The 19829-nt window shown below is 50.9% G+C and overlaps 1 protein-coding gene across 2 annotated transcripts; it reads left to right on the top strand.

Moving 5' to 3' along the window:
* The first annotated feature begins 52 nt into the window (after positions 1–52).
* Positions 53–19458, top strand: CC2D1A (coiled-coil and C2 domain containing 1A). 2 transcript variants are annotated; one of them, XM_053586701.1, is made up of 29 exons: positions 53–358; positions 1654–1789; positions 3741–3856; positions 3959–4024; positions 4285–4419; positions 4519–4753; positions 8238–8362; positions 8683–8755; positions 8927–8998; positions 9085–9215; positions 9293–9365; positions 10704–10837; positions 10998–11109; positions 11191–11363; positions 13098–13220; positions 13306–13364; positions 13450–13566; positions 16292–16365; positions 16442–16500; positions 16624–16675; positions 16769–16868; positions 16959–17049; positions 17330–17467; positions 17555–17619; positions 18176–18239; positions 18337–18463; positions 18654–18730; positions 18817–18864; positions 18947–19458. In XM_053586701.1, exons 1-29 carry the CDS (start codon positions 299–301, stop codon positions 18965–18967), a joined length of 2856 nt encoding a protein of 951 aa, XP_053442676.1. In that variant the 5' UTR covers positions 53–298; the 3' UTR covers positions 18968–19458. The 2 variants fall into 2 exon arrangements, with proteins under 2 accessions (XP_053442676.1, XP_053442678.1); XM_053586703.1 differs by having other exon boundaries at positions 17558–17619.
* The last annotated feature ends 371 nt before the right edge of the window (positions 19459–19829 follow it).

Raw genomic sequence — 19829 nt, forward strand, 5'->3', positions numbered from 1 at the left:
AGCCACACCCCCGCTAGGCGCATGCGTTTCTGCGCAGGGTCTGCCGGGAGTTGTAGTTTAGGTGAGGCAAGCCCGGCAAGTCCAGTGGCCTCGCTCAGGTAGAGACGCGACCGAAGGCCGAGGCGGAAGTGAGGCGGCTAACCTGGGAGGGGAGGGGAGGACACGGGGTTGGCAGTCGCGGGGCTCTGAAGAGGGGCGCAGGGCTCGGGAAGGGCGCGTGCGCGGCCGCAGGCCCCGGGGGAGGAGGCAAGGAAAGGCCGGGCGCCGGGGTCGGCGGTCCGGGAGTCCAGCCTGGAAGATGCACAGGAGGAAGGGACCTCCGGGACCCCCAGGCCGAGGCGCTGCCGCCGCTCGCCAGGTGAGTATGCGACCCACGACCCCACTGGGGGATCCCTCCCAACCCCCGTCTTACTCTGGGGGCAGGCCCCCCACACCGGGAAAGCCCGATCTCCACCCCCTTCAGTGAGACCCTGTCCCCGCCTCCCAAATGAGGCTCCGCCCCCAATGGTGGGACCTGCTGGCCTAGGCCCCTCCAGTACTTGGCGCCTGGCCCCAGGTTGGGGCCACCTGTTGAAGCAGCAGTTCCAGTGGGGAGGAGAGGGAAGGGGCAGCCCTCGGACATGGTTTGTCAAACCCTTGCATTAGTTGAGCAATGTCAGACTCCTTTTATTCCCATTGTACATACGGGGACGCTGAGGCTCAGAGAGGTAAAGACGTCTGCCCAAGGTCATAAGGACTAACAGCTTCTCTAGAGCCAAATGCAAATCCAGAACTGCAGCTGTAATTTATTAGACTGTGCCTGGGTCCCTTCTCACTCTCCCAACTCCTCTGTCCTCTGGGAGAGACATTTGATTTTTTTCAGCTCTGACAGAAGTAGCTCAGGGCATAGTGTTAGGTACTCCAGCTTGACTGACCTGAAGTTCTCTCCTGACCTCTGGACTTTGGACACTTGATTTCACAGCTCTGAGCCTCAGTTTTCTCATCTGTAAAATGGAGACCTCGTAGGGACCCCGCATCACAGGACAGTTGTGAAGATTCATTGAGATAGTTTATGAAAGACACTAGAACAGAGCACTCATTAAATGTCATCATTATCATGAATAAGTGGGGCCATATATAATTGCCGATATTTGACCATTTGTGACTAAAGGAAGGCCAACTTCTTATAGTTCAACATAGTATTACTATGTCATAATTGGTCATTAACCAAGATAGAAAGTCAGGTCTGCAAGGCAAAGACCCCACTTTCAACTTCTGCATTGTTGTCAGGGTTTGTAATTTTTCTTGATGCCCCAGCCTTCCTGTATGGCCCCTTCTGCTGGAAGGAAAAGCCCAGGTGTGCAGACTGCTGTTTTGGGCAGGGGCCTGTTTCTCCTGGTAAACTTGGCTAGCCACACATCACAGGTGTGGACTCAGGGCAGTGAGTTGGATCTCTCTGCCTACCCTTTGCCCCATGTTGATATGTGCCAGAGAGTGTGGCCCATCTTGGGATACCTGTTCTGAGCCTGCCCAGCCTCCTGGCATTCCCCCAGAACATGGCTTTCCCCTGGAGACCTTAGTTCCTTCTTCCCAAGGGGGTGCTAGGTCCATCATGGCTGTCTCTGGCCAAGTGGTAAATCCCTAGGTCTGACTGGACCTTTGCTCTTCCCCCAGCTGGGCCTCCTGGTTGACCTCTCCCCAGACGGCCTGATGATCCCTGAGGATGGAGTTAACAATGAGGAACTGGAGGCTGAATTCTTGGCCTTGGTGGGGGACCAGCCCCCAGCCCTGGAGAAGCTCAAAGGCAAAGGTAAAATAGTTAACACACACCTCTGGACATTTTCTGATCTACCACTGTGGGCTGGACTCAGACTGGACACTGGGTAGATGAGGAAAATCAGAAAGATAAGATCCCTGCCTTCCTGGAGCCCAGCAACTGGTTGAGGGGGTAAGCAATCAACTCTGGACCCAGACTGGGGGGGTCCAAACCCCAGCTCTGCCACTTACTGGCTGTGTTGGCTTCAGTTTCCCCATCTGTGAAGTGGGAGCAATAATCATGCTTATATCATAGGAGTTAGTCTTCTGGGGTCCATAAGTAGTTAACACAGGAACCACCTAATATATAATAAGTCCGTGTCCTCGTAAGTCAAACCTGCTGTCCCATGATCTGGTCTGGGGTGGGGGAAACAGAGCCATGGGAGAGACCTTTGAGTCATTGTAGGATTGCTAAAAGAAACACCCACAATACAGAGAGCCAGGTGAAGAGGTGGGGAGCACTTCCAGGAGGGGTCATAGCAGGTAAAACCGCCTAGAGCAGATGGCAGGGAGCAGAGGATCCTGAAGGGATCAGGTGGAGCTGAAGCCCAGAGGGCAAATGGAACCTTTAGACATTTGAGTTAATATAGTCAATCCTGATTATTCGTGGATTTCACATTTGTGAATTCACTACTCACTGAAATTTGTTTTTAAGCTCCAAACCAATAATAGCACACCACTTTTGTGGTCATCCACAACAGATGCATGAAGAGGGTGAAAAATTTGAGTTGCCTGATACATAAGGTGTTATAAAGCTATGCTCTGCCTTCTTTCAGCTCTTATAGTATAAGCAAAGATCCCTTTTGAGGTCTGTTTAGTGCCATATTTTTCTATTATTTATTAATTTATTGCAGTTTTTGGCCCGGGCTGGGTTTCAACCCACCACCTCCGGCATATGGGGCTGGTGCCCTACTCCTTTGAGCCACAGGCGCTGCCCTATTTTTCTCATTTTTATGCTTTTTCTTGGTAATTTCACTGTTAATAATGGCTCTAGGCATAATGTGGAACTGCTGCCTAGTATTTCTAAGTGCTAGAAGGCTTTAATGTCCCTTATGGAGAAAACATGTGTGTTAGAAAATCTTTCTGCAGGCTTGAGCTGTCATCCTGTTGGGTATGCTTCAAAGTTAATTAACAATGCATATATTCAAGAAGGTGTCTTTAAGCAGACTCTTACATAAAGCAAGATTGTGTACTGATCAGTTGATGAAAACATTGTAACCAGAGGCTCACAGGAACCAAAACCTGAGTTTTCCCTAGGAGCAATGGTCCCATGTATTTACTAATTCAGTTTTCAAAGCAACATTATAGAACTTAACTACCATGAATAACGAGAATGACATGAATAACAAGATGCTGACAATATGCTATTAAAAAGGGCTTTGTGGGTGGCGCCTGTGGCTCAGTGAGTAGGGCGCCGGCCCCATATACCGAGGGTAGTGGGTTCAAACCCAGCCCCGGCTGAACTGCAACCAAAAAATAGCTGGGCGTTGTGGTGGGCGCCTGTAGTCCCAGCTGCTCGGGAGGCTGAGGCAGGAGAATTGCGGAAGCCCAAGAGTTAGAGGTTGCTGTGAGTCCTGTGACATCATGGCACTCTACCAAAGGCGGTAAAGTGAGACTCTGTCTCTACAAAAAAAAAAAATAATAAATAAATAAATAAAAAGGGCTTTGTTTCCCTTTCATCCCTACCACCTACCTGTGAAGGAGGAACTGGTTATCTCCATCTAACAGATGGAGAAACTAAGGCCCAGAGAGGTAAAGTGACTTGCTCAAGGTCTTATAGTGAAAATGGGACAGAGTTGGGATTTAAACTCAGGTAGCCTAGCCCCAGAACTGATGCTGCATGAGGAGGAGAAGTGAGACCTAGAAGGGAAGGAAGAGGCCAGCAGAGGGCAGGGGTGGGATATTTGGAGGATCTTGGTCCAGCTGGGGCCTCTCCTTGCTGCCAGGACCCCTGCCCATGGAAGCCATCGAGAAGATGGCCAGACTGTGCATGAGAGACCCAGACGAGGACGAGGAAGAAGGGACAGATGAGGATGATGTGGAGGCTGATGACGACCTGTTGGTAAGCACCCACAATGGGATGGGAATGGGGGTTGGGGCTCTTCGCCCACTATCCCCATCTAGTGGACCCTCACATCCTATCTCTGGTTGTGTGACCCTGCAGGCGGAGCTGAATGAGGTCCTCGGAGAAGAGCAGAAAGCTTTGGAGCCCCAGCTACCAATGGCCCAGGTACAACTCTGACAACCCTGCTCCCTTGAATCAGAACCCCACGGACAGCCTAGGGCTCAAGGCCTACCCTTGTCCTTCCTGGGATATAATATGATGCCTCTGACCCTGGTTTCTCTTCTGGGAAATGGGGACCTGGATTTCTGCCCCACCAAGGTAGGGGAGGCTGGCCCAGGGGTGACACATGGCTGATTGCTAATGTGCAGAGGGGCCGGTGTCAGTGGAGTTATCATCTAGACCAAGCCTCTGGCACTTAACCACAGCCAAAGCCCTCAGCCCCCTGCCCAGGGGTCGAGGCCACTTTGCAGGAGAGGCTGGCCCTCTACCAGAGAGCAATCGAAGGTGCCAGGCAAGCTGGAGACAGTGCCAAGATGCGGCGCTACGACCGGGGGCTTAAAGTGAGTAGGCAGAGGGCAGGGTTCTGGTACCCCACCACCCTGAACCTCTCACACTAAGCTCCCAGCTTTTCCCAATCCCACACTCATGCCTTGTCTCAGACACTGGAGAACCTGCTGGCCTCTGTCCAGAAGGGCAATACCATTGATGAAGCAGACATCCCGCCACCTGTGGCCATAGGAAAGGGCCCAGCAGCCATGCCCAGCCACAGCCTTGCACCTACCCAGCCAGCCCCTTCAATCCCACCACCTCCGGAGCCCAAGGTCACCCTGGAGGGTCCTCCTCCCACCACCCCAGCTTCATCTCTAGGCTCGGCTAAGCCACAGCTGCCCCCAGGTAGGTGGTGGGCAAGGCTGGGGAATCCTCAAGTCCCTGGAGTTCATGAATACTTTCCAAGGGGGATATAGACAGATTTTTTGTTGGCTATGGTACTATGGCACTACATATAATATTTACCATTTTAGGCTGGGTACAGTGGCTCATGCCTGTAATCCCATCACTTTGGGAAGCCAAGCAGGAGGATCATTTGAGACCAGCCTGGGCAACATAGCAAGATCCTGTCTCTACAAAAAAAAATTTAAAAATTCACTAGGTATGGTGACAAATGCCTATAGTCCCAGCTACTGGGAGGCTGAGGCAGAATGATGGCTTGAGCCCAGAAGTTTGAGGTTATAGTGAGCTATGATCACACCACTGCACTCCAGCCTGAGTGACACAGTGAAACCCTATCTCTAACAAAAAAAAAAAAAAGATTGATATATTTAGGTTTTGCTCAGTTAGATGCTAATAATAATTGTAACAATAATTCAACACAGAAGAAAAATTTTTGTTTTCTTTGTTTTTGGTGGATTTTTTTGTAGGAGACAGGGCTTTGCTCTGTCACCCAGGCTGGAGTGCAGTGGCATGATCAGAGCTCACTGCAGCCTCAAACTCCTGGGTTCAAGTGATCCTCCTACCTCAGCCTCCCAAGTAGCTAAGATTATAGACTCAGACTACTGTACCTAGCTAATTTTTAAAAATTTTTCTAGAGACAGGGTCTCACTATGTTGCTTAGGCTCTGTAAGAAATTTTTTTTAAACACTGAGAGACTTACAATCACCAGACATAAAACTAATCCAATGTCAAGGTGTGTCACTTCAACTTAGAGGCCTTTCGGGGAACTATACCCAAGTTTAAAGAAGGGGATCCAGTTGTAAGACTGAAAAAAATATAATGCATGCTATTTTCCAGGTGTTTCCAGATTTTGTGGATAGTGAGTGGTGTATCTACTGTACTATGTTTTTTTAAACTAACAATTGCATTTGTAGCTTTTTTTTTTTTTTTTTTTTTGTAGAGACAGAGTCTCGCTTTACCACCCTTGGTAGAGTGCCATGACGTCATGGGACTCACAGCAACCTCCAGCCCTTGGTCTTAGGCGATTCTCTTGCCTCAGCCTCCTAAGCAGCTGGGGCTAGAGGCGCCCGCCACAACGCCCTATTTTTCTTTTTTTTGTTGCAGTTTGGCCGAGGCTGGGTTTGAACCCCCCACCCTCGGTATATGGGGCCAGCGCCCTACTCACTGAGCCACAGGCGCCACCCACATTTGTAGCTTTAAATTTAGAGAAACTTCCCCTAAAAACATACTGAGCATATTATTATTTTATTTGTTTGGTTTTTTTTATTTTTTTGAGACAGAGTCTCACTGTGTTGCCTTCAGTAGAGTGCTGTGGAATCACAGCCTACAGCAACCTCAAACTCTTGGGTTTAAGTGATTCTCTTGCCTCAGCCTCCCAAGTAGTTAGCATATTAATTTAAACTGTAATTAACACAGTATTTAAAAAGCAGCAAGTCCTTGGGCAGTGCCTGTGGCTCAGTGGGCAGGGCGCTGGCCCCATATACTGAGGGTGGCAGGTTCAAACCTGGCCCTGGCCAAACTGCAACAACAAAAAAATAGCCAAGCATTGTGGCGGGACCCTGTAGTCCCAGCTACCTGGGAGGCTGAGGCAAGAGAATCACCTAAGCCCAGGAGTTGGAGGTTGCTGTGAGCTGTGTGATGCCACAGCACTCTACTGAGAGTGATAAAGTGAGACTCTGTCTCTACAAAAAAAAAAAGCAAGTCCTGGGTTTCCTAACTTTGCAAGCACATTGCATAAGTGTATTTTGGATTTATAAGTATACAATAGGGTAGGCAAAAAAGGTTTTAAGCACACGGATATATCATGTTAGGATAAAATTATGTAGGGAATATGGATGGAAATAAGAGAATGCTAAAAATTCCCAACTACTAAAAATGAGACCCACAGTATATTTAAAAAAACAAATGCTGGTATGTACCCAAAAGAATCGAAAGCAGAGGCTGAAACAGATATTTGTACACCACATTTGTAACAGCATTATTCACAACTGCCGAAAGGTGGAAACAATCCAAGTGTCCATCAACAGATGAGGCATCAACAAAATGTGGTCTATCCCATATGATGGATTATTTAGCCGACAGAAATTCTGACACTTGCACAGCATGGATGAGCCTTGAGGACATTATGCTCACAGAGATAAGTCAGTCACGAAAGGACAAACACTATGATTCCACTCACAGGAAGTCCCTAGAGTCCTCAGATTCACAGAGACAGAAAGTAGAATGGTGGGTGCCAGATGCTGGGGAATTAGTGTTTCGTAGGGACAGAGTTTCAGTTTGTTAAGATGAGAAAGTTCTAGACATGGACAGTGATGATGGTTGCACAACGATGTGAATGTACTTAATTCCACTGAACTGCACATTTAAAGATGGTTAAGATAGTAAATTTGGTCAGGCACAATGGCTTATGCCTATAATCCCAGCACTTTGGGAGGCCCAGGTAGGAGGACTGCTTGAAGCCAGGAGTTTAAGATCAGCCTGAGCAACACAGCAAGACCACATCTCATAAAAAAAAAAAAAGATGGTAAATTTTATATGTATTTTACCATAATTTAAAAGACTGGGAAGTGGGCCAGGCTCATGCCTATAACCCTAGCATTCTGGGAGGCTGAAGCAGGATTGCTTGAGGTTAGGAGTTCAAGACCAATCTGAGCAGGAGTAAGACCCCATCTCTACTAATAATAGAAAAAAATTAACCAAGCATGGTGGCACTTGCCTGTAGTCCCAGCTACTCGGGAGGCTGATGCTTCCCAGGAATTTGAGGTTACAGTAAGCTATGATGATACCATTGCACTCTATCTCTAGCTAGGGGGACAGTGTAAGACCCTGTCTCAAAAAAAAAGGTAGTGTTGGTGACTTTTAAGTCACTGTAATAGTTAAAAGACTATTTAATACCATTTAAATGTGTGGTGTGACAGTTTTCTTTTTCAATTTTTCCATATTTGCAAGACACTGGGAATAAAATCTTAGCCACTTTTTAAACGTAAGATGAAAACTGATAGATATTAAATTAAAAATGTAGGTAGGTATATAAATAAAGTTTTTAAAAATTCTCTTGGGGAGGGGAGTGGCACCTGTGGCTCAAGGAGTATACCAGGGGTGGTGGGCTCAAGCCCGGCCCCGGCCAAAACTGCAAAAAATTCTCTTGGGGGCAAAATAGTTAGGACTCTAGAGCCTACCAGGCCTAGGGTGTGTGTGTGGTGGGGGTGAGTCCTCACCATGTCTTCATTAAGCTGTGTGACTTTGGGCAACAACCCCTCTCTGAGTCAACAACCCCTCTCTGAGGCAACAACCCCTCTCTGAGTCTCAGTTTTCACATCTACAAAATGGGCCCAATCCCAGTCTTTGTTGTAAGATGTATATAGAAATGTTTTGTGCAGTGAACTTGTCCAGGCTCCAGATCCTTGCATGCTGTTCCCTCTTCCAGGTCCCTGCAGCCCCAGCCCTCTGACCCAGTTGCAGACCTGCCAGCGCGAGTATAAGCTGGCTGCCCTCCAAGCCAAGCAGCAGGGAGATTCCACTGCTGCAACCAGATACTTCCGTGTGGCCAAGGTGCATCAAAACTGACAGGCGCAAAAAGAGAGAACAAGCTGCTTCCAACATTGCATGGTGGCAAACAAGATGGGCTTCTGAGTCAGGCAACCCAAATGTGAATCCTAGCTTGGTCACTCCCTAGCTATAGTTTGCTGTACCTCGTGGAACATCAGTTTTTCCTTCTGTGAAATGGGTATGAGTATCAGAAGAGGATTAAGCAAGAAGATGCAAAAGAAGGGACAGAGCTAGGAATTTTCTGTGGTATGGGAGGGCATGGGGGATCCCCACAGGGTCCTGGCCCCCAATTTCAACCTCCCACCCTAATCTTCTTCTCCCAGAGCTTCGATACCATCTTGGAGTCTCTGAGCCGGGGGGAGCCCGTGGACCTATCTCGCCTTCCCCCTCCACTTGGTGAGGACCCTATCCTGCCCATCTTCCAAGATAGTTTGAGGCATCCATTAAGTTCTCCCCTGATGCTGTTACCCCCATTGGTCAGCCTTAGAGACCTCCTGAGGCCAGGCCAGTCTGGGGTGGGTATGGGTAAGGAAAGCCCCTCAATGGACTGGATCTCTCTGTTCCCAGACCAGCTGTCCCCAGACCCACCATCACCAACACCACAGCCTCTGATTCCTGCCACGGCACCCTCCATGCCAGGTAGGCTTCTGGGACCCTCTAGGTGGGCAGGCTGGGGCCAGTCTTTCCTTTCCTCAACTGTTAACCTTGCCCCCAATCTGGCCCAGATGTCCCCCCACCACCGAGGACCCTGCTGGAGGCGCTAGAGCAGCGGATGGAGCGTTACCATGTGGCCTCAGCCCAGGCCAAGAGCAAGGGGGACCAGCGGAAGGCTCGCATGCATGAGCGCATCATCAAGGTGCAAGGAGGCTGGGTGGCGAATGGGCAGCCCCCAAAGACCTCCCCAGGTAGCCCTAACACATGTGTCCCCTGCAGCAATACCAAGATGCCATCCGAGCCCACAAGGCTGGCCGATCCGTGGATGTGGCCGAGCTGCCTGTGCCCCCAGGTAGGCCCTGCTCCTGGCTCCTGCTCTTCCTGCCTCTGAACCTTTGCAGATGCTGTTCCTTCTGATGGGATAGGCACAGGGAGCTAGTTGCTTACATATTCAAGAGTTTTGCAAGCTTCTTAAGCAATTGGTAACTTGACATTGATCGTGACAGGAGTGTTTGCCTCATGGGAATTGGCAAACACAAAAACTCTGGGTATGTTTTTGAGAGCCTATTTACCAGCCCACCACTGTCTTTTTCTTTTTTATTTAACTCATTTCTCCCTAGTCTGTAGATTTCTGCTTTGTAGACACTTGCTTAGCTTCCTATTAGCACCCCAGTGGGTCAGAGGCCACCCCTGAGTTCTCAGAAGTGCTGCCTATGCAGCCTCCATGGGATCAATTATCTCTCTGCATCTTGGTCCTCTGGGACCCCTCTAGGCCCACTGCCCCTCACACAGAGGATACCCCAGTCTTTTTGTTGAAGTCCAATTAAGGCCTGGGGTCTGGCAAGAGAAGCCAAGAGGCATGAGGGAAGTTGGGAATGGTCTAGTATGTAAACAGGACCAGCAGCAGCTCCATTTTGGGGTTCAAAGTATATTTAAAGGCCTAAGACAGCCAGGCATGGTGGCTTACCCTGTAATTCCAGCACTTTGGGTGGCTGAGGCAGTAGGATGGCTTGAGGCCAGGAGTTCGAGACCAGCCTGAGCAGCATAGTGAGACCCCATCTCTACTAAAATTAGAAAAATTAGCCAGGTATGCTGGCACATGCCTATAATTCCCATTACTTGAGAGTCTTGAGGTGGTAGGATAGCTTGAGCCTAGGAATTTGAAGTTGGTATGAACTACGATGATACCATTACACTCTAGTCTGTAGAGATCAGACTGAGCTCCTAAAGGCTGCTCTGCAAGCCAAGCAGAGTAAGACCCATCTCAAAAAACTAAAAAATTGGCCAGGTGTGGTGTGGTGGCTCAAATCTGTAATCCTAGCACTCTGGGAGGCCAAGGAGGGTGGATTTCCTGAGCTCACAGGTTCGAGGCCAGCCTGAGCCAGAATGAGACCTTGTCTCTAAAAAAAAAAAAAAAAATAGCCGGGCACTGTGGCGGATGCCTGTAGTCCCAGCTACCTGGGAGACTGAGGCAAGAGAATCACTTGAGCACAAGAGTTTGAGGTTGCTGTGAGCTATGATGCCACAGCATTATACAAGGGTGACAAAGTGAGACTCTGTCTCTAAGGAAAAAAAAACAAAAACCTAAAAAATTAAAGCCCAAGACTCCAAAGATGGGGGAGGAACATGCATGTCTGACATGATGGCATGAGGGCTCTCCTCCCTGACTGGGCCCTAACTGGCTGTCCAGGCTTTCCCCCCATCCAGGGCCTGGAGGCCACTGAGCCTGTCCAGCAGAGCCTAGTGGGTGTCCTAGAGACTGCCATGAAGCTGGCCAATCAGGATGAAGGCCCAGAGGATGAAGAGGATGAGGTGCCTAAGAAGGTATTGAGGGTATTGGGGTGAGGCAGGGGATAGCACCCAAAATAAGTTCAGGGGATCCATTAAGGTAGCCATTGCTATCAGTGTTAGGCCCTTACCCTTGGGTAGTGGACTCCTCACAAGTGCTAGGAAATCTCTGATGTCTTTTCTGTTCCATCATCAGCAAAACAGCCCTGTGACTCCCACAGTCCAGCCCAAGGCCCTACCCTCAAAGGCTCCCCAGTCAGGACCAGCCTCTGCAGCCAAAGCAGCCCCCAAAGGCACATCCACCAGAGGTAGGTATACCCCTCTGTACTCTGGCTGCCTGTTGCCTGGCCAAGGGCTGGGCAGCACCCACAGAGACTACCTGTCCACAGCCCAGCAGCAGCTGGCTTTCCTGGAGGGCCGGAAGAAGCAGCTCCTACAGGCCGCACTACGAGCCAAGCAGAAAAATGATGTGGAGGGTGCCAAGATGCATCTGCGCCAGGCCAAGGGACTGGAGCCCGTGCTGGAGGCCTCACGCAATGGGCTGCCTGTGGACATCACCAAGGTGAACCTCCCAGGCCTCTCCAGGAATTGCTTAGGCACCCACTAATCAGGCTCCAGTTGAGCCCTTTAGCAGCTATATGACCTGAAATGTATTAGTCAGGGTCCAGGCTAAGCTGCTATAACAAATAGGCCCCTGTAAGCCAGGAGACAGACATTTAAGATTTCTTGCATGTATGGGCGGCTCCTGTGGCTCAAAGGGGTAGGGTGCTGGCTCCATATGCTGGAGGTGGTGGGTTCAAACCCAGCCCCAGCCAAAAAAAAAAAACAAAAACAAAAAAGATTTCTTGCATGTAGTACTCAGTACAGTCTGGGCTTTGCAACAGGTCTGTTAAGGTCCAGCTTCTTTCCCTCTTCTTGTTCTATTGCACCCTAGGGGGACATCCTTATCCACATGACCTAAATGTATCTTGTCCAGCCTTCTGAGAAGGGAGAGAAGAAAGGCAGAGCTAGTGGTTTCCTTTAAAGGAAGTGACATCACTTACTTGCCTGTCATTGGCCAGAACAGTCACATGGCCACATCTAGCTGCAAAGGAACCTGGGACATGTAGTTTCTTGCTGGGCTACCCTGTGCCTGGCTAGAATGCCATTAGGGAAGGAGAAGGGATCAAATTTGGAGAGACACTTAACGTTCTGCCACTTTGGGCAGGACCACTCACTTTTCTCTGAGCATCATTTTCCTCCTTGGGGAAGTGGGGACATTGGCCCCCACCTCCAAGAAAAACAACCATGAGAGGCTGTACACAGTGGCTCATGCTTGTTTGTAGTCCCAGGACTTTGGGAAACCGAGGTGCAAGGATCGCTTGAGGCCAGGAGTTTGAGGTTACAGTGAGCTGCGATCATACCACTGTACTCTAGCCTAGGTGAGCAAGAGAGAGAGACCCTGTCACTAAATAAAACAAAACAAAATAGCTGTGATATCTCATGCCATGGAGCAGCAGCCTCAATAGGAAATATTTAAGGAGTATATCCTGTATTTGGCCCTGGGCTGGGCACTGAGGACATAGCCTTGAATAAAACATAAAAATCCCTACCCTTATGGAGCAGACATCCTAGTTGGGAGATAGCAGGACAAATAAATAAAGCCCTTTATCATGACCCACAGGCCCTGAATGACCTAACCCATTACCTCCCTCCCCTGGCCTCCTCTACTTGCCCTCTCACTCACTCTTTTCCAGCTGTCTAGTGTCCTCATACCAGGCACACTCCAACCTCAGGGCCTTTACACATGCAGTTCTTGCTGCCTAAATGTTCTTATCAAATGAGTGGCTTACTTGCTCACCTTGTTAGGTCTCTGCTCAAACATCACTGTCTTTGGAGGGCTCCTTTGACTGTCTGTCCCAAATTCTCTCCCTTTAACCTGGAACTTTGTGTCCCTCCTCCCAACTGTACTTTTCCTGTAGCTTTTATCACCTTCTACTCACCTGATTTACTTACTTCTTTTGAACATCTCCCATTTTGTCCAAGAGAATGTCAGCCCCACAATAGTAGGGATTTTGGTCTTTCTTGTTCACTGCTGTGTCCCCAGCCCCAGAACAGGATCTGGGGCATGATAGAGGCTCTATACACAATATCTTAGATGACCAAAGGATGATCTCATGATGTCGGATGGTAGAGGGACCAAGAGGAAAGAGCAGGGGGCAAGGGATGGAGCCATGGTCAGGGAAGGCCTCCCTAAGGAAGGGTGACATTTTTGTAGGTCCCCAGGTAGGCCCTACCCACAAGCCTCATCCCCCAGGTGCCACCTGCCCCTGTCAACAAGGATGACTTTGCTCTGGTCCAGCGGCCTGGCCCAGGTCTGACTCAGGATGCTGCCCGGCGCTATGGTGAACTCACTAAACTGTTAAGGCAGCAGCATGAGGTAAGTGGGCCACCAACCTGGGGCAGCCAGCTCTGCCTCTGGGAGCAGGACCTTCCCCTCCCCTCACTGCCTTCTCTTCCTTCAGATGTGCCTGAACTACTCTAACCAATTCACCCACTTAGGCAACATTGTTGAAACCAGCAAGTAAGTGCCCCCACTCCCACTAGACATCTTCACCCCTAGCCTACCGCTGTGGCTGGGAACATAAGCAGGGCCCTTTCACTGGCAGGTTTGAGAAGCTGGCAGAGGACTGTAAGCGAAGCATGGAGACCCTAAAGCAAGCCTTCGCCCGGGGTCTACCCACACCTGCAGCCCGCTTTGAGCAGAGGACCTTCAGTGTCATTAAGTAAGACCCTGATGACCTCTGGCCAGACACCCCTTTGGGAAGGGGTTTGTGCTCTTTGGAAGCCAGCACCAGACTTGCCTCTGGAGCAAAGTTTGGGTGGCTGGTGGGAGAACAGAACATGCAAAGGCCCTGGGAGCAGGCATAAGGTACAAGCGAAAGATAGCAAAGGAGACAGCAACAGTAACACATTTGAGGATGATCAGTGACTACAAAGATGTGTATTGTCCCAGAGGGTTGGGTGAGCCTGTGAGAGCCCAGAGACATGTTATAATTTTGGTCGTGGGTGTTTTTTCTATGCCCTGAGGAGTGGAGATCATTCTCTCACTTTCTAGATGAGGTTGGATACAGCTGCACCAGGGGTAACCCACACCCCTTACCCCAATTCTTCCTTGTCCGCACAACCTGGCTCCCTGTCACTGCATCTCTGCCTGCTGTCCCTGCTTTGCCCAGTTCCTACCAGACAGAGAGCCCTTTAGACCCCTCATACACACCAAATGCATTTCTAGCCAGAGTCTTTGCACTGACAGTTTCCTCTGCCCAGACCCTACTCCCCACACCCCACATGGCAGCTGTTTCTTGACATTCAGAGCCTCTTACGATGTTACCATGTCACCTCCCCTTTGAGAGGCCTTCCCTGACCATCTTGTCTAAAGCAGTCCCTCTGAGCACTCTCTGTTCTCTCCCCTATTTGAATTCTCTGAATAATTGCTCTATTTGTTTCTCTTATATCTGTGGTCTTCCCATTTAGATTAAGCATAGGGACATGGGCTGTCTTATTTACTTTTATATCCCCAACAGCAAGGGTTTTGGCTGGCACATAGCAGATGCTCAAAAAGTACTGTTAAATGAAAAAAGTTCCCTCAGCAGCAAGGGCACTGTCTGGTGCTTAGTATGGATTGAGAAATATCAAGTAGGGCGGCGCCTGTGGCTCAAGGAGTAGGGCGCCGGTCCCACATGCCAGAGGTGGTGGGTTCAAACCCAACCCCGGCCAAAAAAAAAAAAAAATTAAAAAAAAAGAAATATCAAGTGGGCTCGGCACCTGTAGCCCAGTGGCTAGGGTGCCAGCCACATACACCGGAGCTGGCAGGTTCGAACCTGGCCTGGGCCTGCCAAACAACAATGACAACTGCAACAACAACAACAACAAAGGTGTTGTGGCGAATGCCTGTAGTCCCAGCTACCTGGGAAGCTGAGGCAAGAGAATTGCTTAACCCCAAGAGTTTGAGGTTGCTATGAGCTGTGACACCATGACTCTGCCAAGAGCAATATAGTGAGACTGTCTCAAAAAAAAAAATCAAGTGAAGGCCAGGCATGGTGGCTCACACCTATAATCCTAGCACTCAGGAACCTGGAAGTGGGAGGATTGCCTGAGCTTAGGAGTTTGAGACTACCCTTAGGAGTACTACTTCTAGACTTAGGAATTTGAGCAAGAGTGAGACCATGTCTCTACTAAAAATTAGCCAGGCATGGTAGTGGTGCCTGTAGTCCCAGCTACTCGGGAGTCTGAGGCAGGAGGGTCACTTGAACCCAGGAGTTTGAGGTTACTGTGAGTTAGGTGGACACCATAGCACTCTAGCCTGCCCAAAAGAGTGAGACTCTGTGGCTGGAAAAAAAAAGAAATAGCAAATGAAATGATGGTCTCCCAGTAGCTAGGGTACTAGCTAGCACATAAGAAGTGCTCCAGAAATACTATCAGATGAAGGAAAAGTTACCCAGCAAAAAGGCCACTGGCTGGTGCTGAGTAGAACTCAAGAAATATTACATGAAGGGATGGTTCCCCAGCAGCCTGGGTACTGGCTATAGGTGCTCAAGAAATTAAGCAAAGGGGCTGGGCGTGGTGGCTCATGCTTGTAATCTTAGCACTCTGGGAGGCTGAGGTGGGTGGATTGCCTGAGCTCATGAGTTTGAGACCAGCCTGAGCAAAAAGCAAGACCCCGCCTCTACTAAAAATAGAAAAACTGAGACAAGAGGATCCCTTGAGTCCAAGTTGGAGCTATGAGCTGTGAGCTATGACACCATGGCACTCTACCCTGGGCGACAGCTTGAGACTCTGTCTCAGAAAAAAAAAAAAAAAAGAAAGAAATTAAGCAAAGGGATGGCCCCCAGCAGCTAGGGTGCTGGCCGGCACACAGTAGGTGCTCAAGAAATATTGTTAAATGAAGGGAAGGTCCTCTAGCAGCAAGGCCACTAACTAACTGATGCATAGTAGTTACCAAATAATAAATATGTGCAGACTGAAGAAAAGACCCACAAGTTAGCCAATGGCAGATCTGAACAGAGCTCCAGTCTGTCTGATTCTAAAACTCGAGCCCAGGCTTGGTGTCCATAGCTCAGTGGTTAGGGTACCGGCCACATACACCGAGGCTGGCAGCTTCTAACTGGGACAGGGCTTGCTAAACAATGACAACTACAACAAAAAAATAGCTGATGTTGTGGCAGGCACCTGTAGTCACAGCTACTTGGGAGGCTGAAGCAATGCAATCATTTAAGCCCAAGAGTTTGAGGTTGCTGTGAGCTGTGATATCACAGCACTCTACCGAGGGCGAGCAACACAGTGAGACTCTGTCTCAAAATAAATAAATAAATAATAAAACTTGAGGCCAGAAGTTGAGACATCTCCAAAGATGAGGGTGAAGTCTGTCCCCTGCCCCAACTGAGGAAAGAGAAGGCAGGAGAGCAGTGAGGCTGAGGTGTCTGTTTCCCTGCCCACTCGCATGCACGGAAGGATCTTCTCTGACCTCAGCAGCAACGACATGCTCCTATTCATCAGGAAGGGCATCAACTTGCCCACACCCCCAGGTGAGGGGGCTGTAGCCTGGGGTCAGGGTCATGGGGACCGCCTCTCTGCCCAGCTCTGACCCTCTTTTGCCCACAGGGCTGTCCCCTGGTGACCTGGATGTCTTTGTTCGGTTCGACTTCCCCTATCCCAATGTGGTATGTGGGGGAACTGAGGAGGGGAGGGCTCAAGCCCCAATGGGCTAGGAGGTAAATCAGATTAAGGGGGTCCAAGGTCAGGCCCCAAGCTGCTGAGATTTCTTGACTGCTCTCTGGTCACAGGAGGAAGCTCAGAAAGACAAGACTAGCGTGATCAAGAACACAGACTCCCCTGGTGAGCCCACCACCACCTCCTGCAGGATAAACATGAGACCGTGGTCTAATACCACCCCCACTTCCTCTTGTCTTTCTCTCCTTCCCCTGGCAGAGTTCAAGGAACAGTTCAAACTCTGCATCAACCGCAGCCACCGTGGCTTCCGAAGGGCCATCCAGACCAAAGGCATCAAATTTGAAGTGGTCCACAAGGGGTGAGCTAGGGTCACAGGCATTGGGTGGGCTCCAAGAAGGGGAAGCTGTCTTGGACAACCATCCTGTCCCCTCTACACACACATATACAGGGGGCTGTTCAAGACTGACCGGGTGCTGGGGACAGCACAGCTGAAGCTGGATGCCCTGGAGACAGCATGTGAGGTCCGGGAGATCCTTGAGGTAAGAGGTAGACATTCATTGTATGCTCTGTATTAACATTATTCAAACACTACCTGCTACCAGGCCCCTCTGCTGACCCAACCCCTCCTTTTGGAGTCCCAGGTATCCCTACTGCCCAGCCCTAAATATCCCAGCACCCTGCTCCATTAGGATCAATTGGTGTCTCAGCCATATCCATGGATTTATATTTTAGAAATCACATTGGTTCTCCCTGGTGCTGTCCCTAGGCCTGCAGCCATCTCTTGCTTCCCACATATAGCATCTTCTTACCCCTACCCAGGTCCTGGATGGTCGCCGGCCCACAGGGGGGCGGCTGGAGGTGATGGTCCGGATTCGGGAGCCACTGACAGCCCAGCAGTTGGAAACAATGACTGAGAGGTGGCTAGTCATTGACCCTGTGCCAGCAACTGTGCCCACAGTGAGACCACTGCCCACCAGCAGCCCCAGGGAGGGAGGCTTGGTTCGGGGGGCCCAGGACTCATAGGATGTGTTCTCTCCTCTGAAGCAGGTTGCTGGACCCAAAGGGAAGGCCCCTCCTGTGCCTGCCCCTACAAGGGATCCAGGGAACAGGTAGGTGGCTGGGCCAGGCCACACTGGAGGGAAGCCACTCTTCACCTCTCAGCCTCTCCTGGACAGTTTCCCATCAAGCACAGATTGGACCATGTCCCTCCCCTGCTTCAAACCTTTCCTGGCATCCCTTCTCCTGGAGAATCCAGTTTAAATTCCTTGGATTGGTCTTTAAGACCTTTTGTGATCAACCATTGTCAATATATCCACCTTTCTCATTCCTTACTCCTTTCCTCCTGTCAGTCATGGCCACACATAGTTTTCACTGGCCTCTGGGCTTCTGTGTTCTACTCTTCTGAGCGCCCCACCTCCACCCTTGCTTCCTGCTCCTCTCACCAACTCTGACTCCTTCTTTGGGCCCCAACTTGGCTGTCCTCTCCTCCAGGAAATCCTCCCTGACCACTAGGCATCAGGGTGTATAGCCGTCATCTCCACTAGGTTATGGGCTCCAGAACACCACTTGTCTGCCACTATACCCCCATGCCCAGCATTTCTGTTGAATTAACAGGGTTGGGCAGGGAGAATCCCTGCAGCCTGTCATCCTTCCTCTACCCCTTAGATCAGCTCGGCCTCTGCATAGCCTCAGTGTGCTGGCTTTTGACCAAGAGCGTCTGGAGCGGAAAGTGAGCGCCCACCTTACTGGGCCCTTTGGGGCAGGATTGGGAATGGGGGTTCTGCAGGCCCAGTCAGGGTTGTGACGGCCTCCTTTGTGTCCTTGAGATCCTGGCCCTCAGGCAGGCACGGCGACCAGTGCCCCCAGATGTGGCCCAGCAGTACCAGGACATCGTGCAGCGCCTCCAGTGGCAGAGGGCACAGCTGGAGCAGGGAGGAGTGGGCATCCGGAGAGGTAGGGGCTTGGGCATGGACATCTGGTAGGGGAGGGGCTTGGGGTGGACATCTGGAGGGGGAGGGACCCAGGGTGGGTATCTAGGGGAGAGGGTCTCAGGATGCGTATCTGGCAGGGTAGGGGTGTGGGAATGGGCATGGTGGGGGAGGCAAGTGGCAGAGCCCTACCCTGTCCCCTGTCTCCCCCTTAGAGTACACAGCCCAACTGGAGCGTCAGCTGCAGTTCTACACAGAGGCTGCCAGGCGCCTGGGCAATGATGGCAGCAGGGTGAGCTGGGCATGGGCCAGGTGGGCACTGGGTCGCCACAGGATGGGACTGAAGGGATTGCCTATTGACCACCTGCCCCCCTGCAGGAAGCTGCAAAGGAGGCACTCTACAGGCGGAATCTGGTGGAGAGTGAGGTGAGCAACTCTGGAGATGGGGTCAGGGGGGGTCACTGTGGCTGGTCGTGACCAGCCCTGACCTCTGTGGCCTGTCCCCCAGCTGCAGCGACTTCGCAGATGAGAGGCCAATGGAGCAGGCAGCCCCCTAAGAGCGGGTAGCAGGCCCACAGCCCTGGTGCAGGGAAGAGCTGACACAGCCACCCACAAGACAAGTAGACAATCAGCGGACAATCAGTTCTGGACTCGTCCTCCAGCCCAGCCAGAGCCTCCCTGGCTGGGGGCGTTGGGGACAATGCTGGCCAGCCAGCATGTGCCCCTCACCTAGGCCTGGCTGGGTGGGCTCTAGAGAGTCCTGTTTGCACAGCCCAGGGGTGTCTGGCCTCTGGCCTGCCCTGGAGAGGGGAGGGCAGTTGGGACCAAGCCCCAAGGGCCCCTGCAAGCACTTTATTTCTGTCCCTTCCCAGCCTTAACCCTGAAGTCCTCCTATACCCCAAAGAAGCCGCTGAAGCTGGCCAAGCCCTGCTGGTTCCACAGAGGGTCATCTGGGCCCTTCTGCACCCCACCCCACCCCCCAGGGCCAACATATGGAGTAAACACCCAGGGCCACGCTCAGCTCTGTCTTGTCTTTGTTTCTTGCTCTAGCCCTAGTGGCCAGGCTGGGTCTCTACCCCCTACCCACTTTCCCTAGAGGTGGGTGAGTAGGCACCTGTCAGAGTTGCAGGCTGGGGTGGGGCGGTGTGCTTGTAGAGAGTACGTTCTACTTGCACGAGAAGGTCTGTACATCTGTCGCCCTGTGTTTCTTGAGCAGGTTGCCTTGGGTGTTTCTGTGTCTACATGTGACTGGGTCATGCATGGTGGTGTGTCTCAGGACCTCAAAGCCAGCTCTGTTGCTCTCTGGTCCAGGGCCTTGGACCTGGTATCCCAGAGCCTCAGTTTCCCAAGCTGGACTCTGGGAGGGTAAGAGCCCTACTGCAAGGTTGTAT

This window comes from Nycticebus coucang, chromosome 3 (genome assembly GCF_027406575.1).
Source record: "Nycticebus coucang isolate mNycCou1 chromosome 3, mNycCou1.pri, whole genome shotgun sequence".
In the NCBI taxonomy this organism is placed as follows: Eukaryota; Metazoa; Chordata; class Mammalia; order Primates; family Lorisidae; genus Nycticebus; species Nycticebus coucang.

What these genes read in the sequence shown, in the direction of transcription:
- CC2D1A (XM_053586701.1), top strand. Translation starts at nt 299, where the DNA reads ATGCACAGGAGGAAGGGACCTCCGGGACCCCCAGGCCGAGGCGCTGCC. An exon ending in CAAAGGCACATCCACCAGAG is followed by an intron (nt 11,110 to 11,190) that starts GTAGGTATACCC and finishes ACCTGTCCACAG; the next exon opens with CCCAGCAGCAGCTGGCTTTC. An exon ending in ACTTCCCCTATCCCAATGTG is followed by an intron (nt 16,501 to 16,623) that starts GTATGTGGGGGA and finishes CTCTGGTCACAG; the next exon opens with GAGGAAGCTCAGAAAGACAA.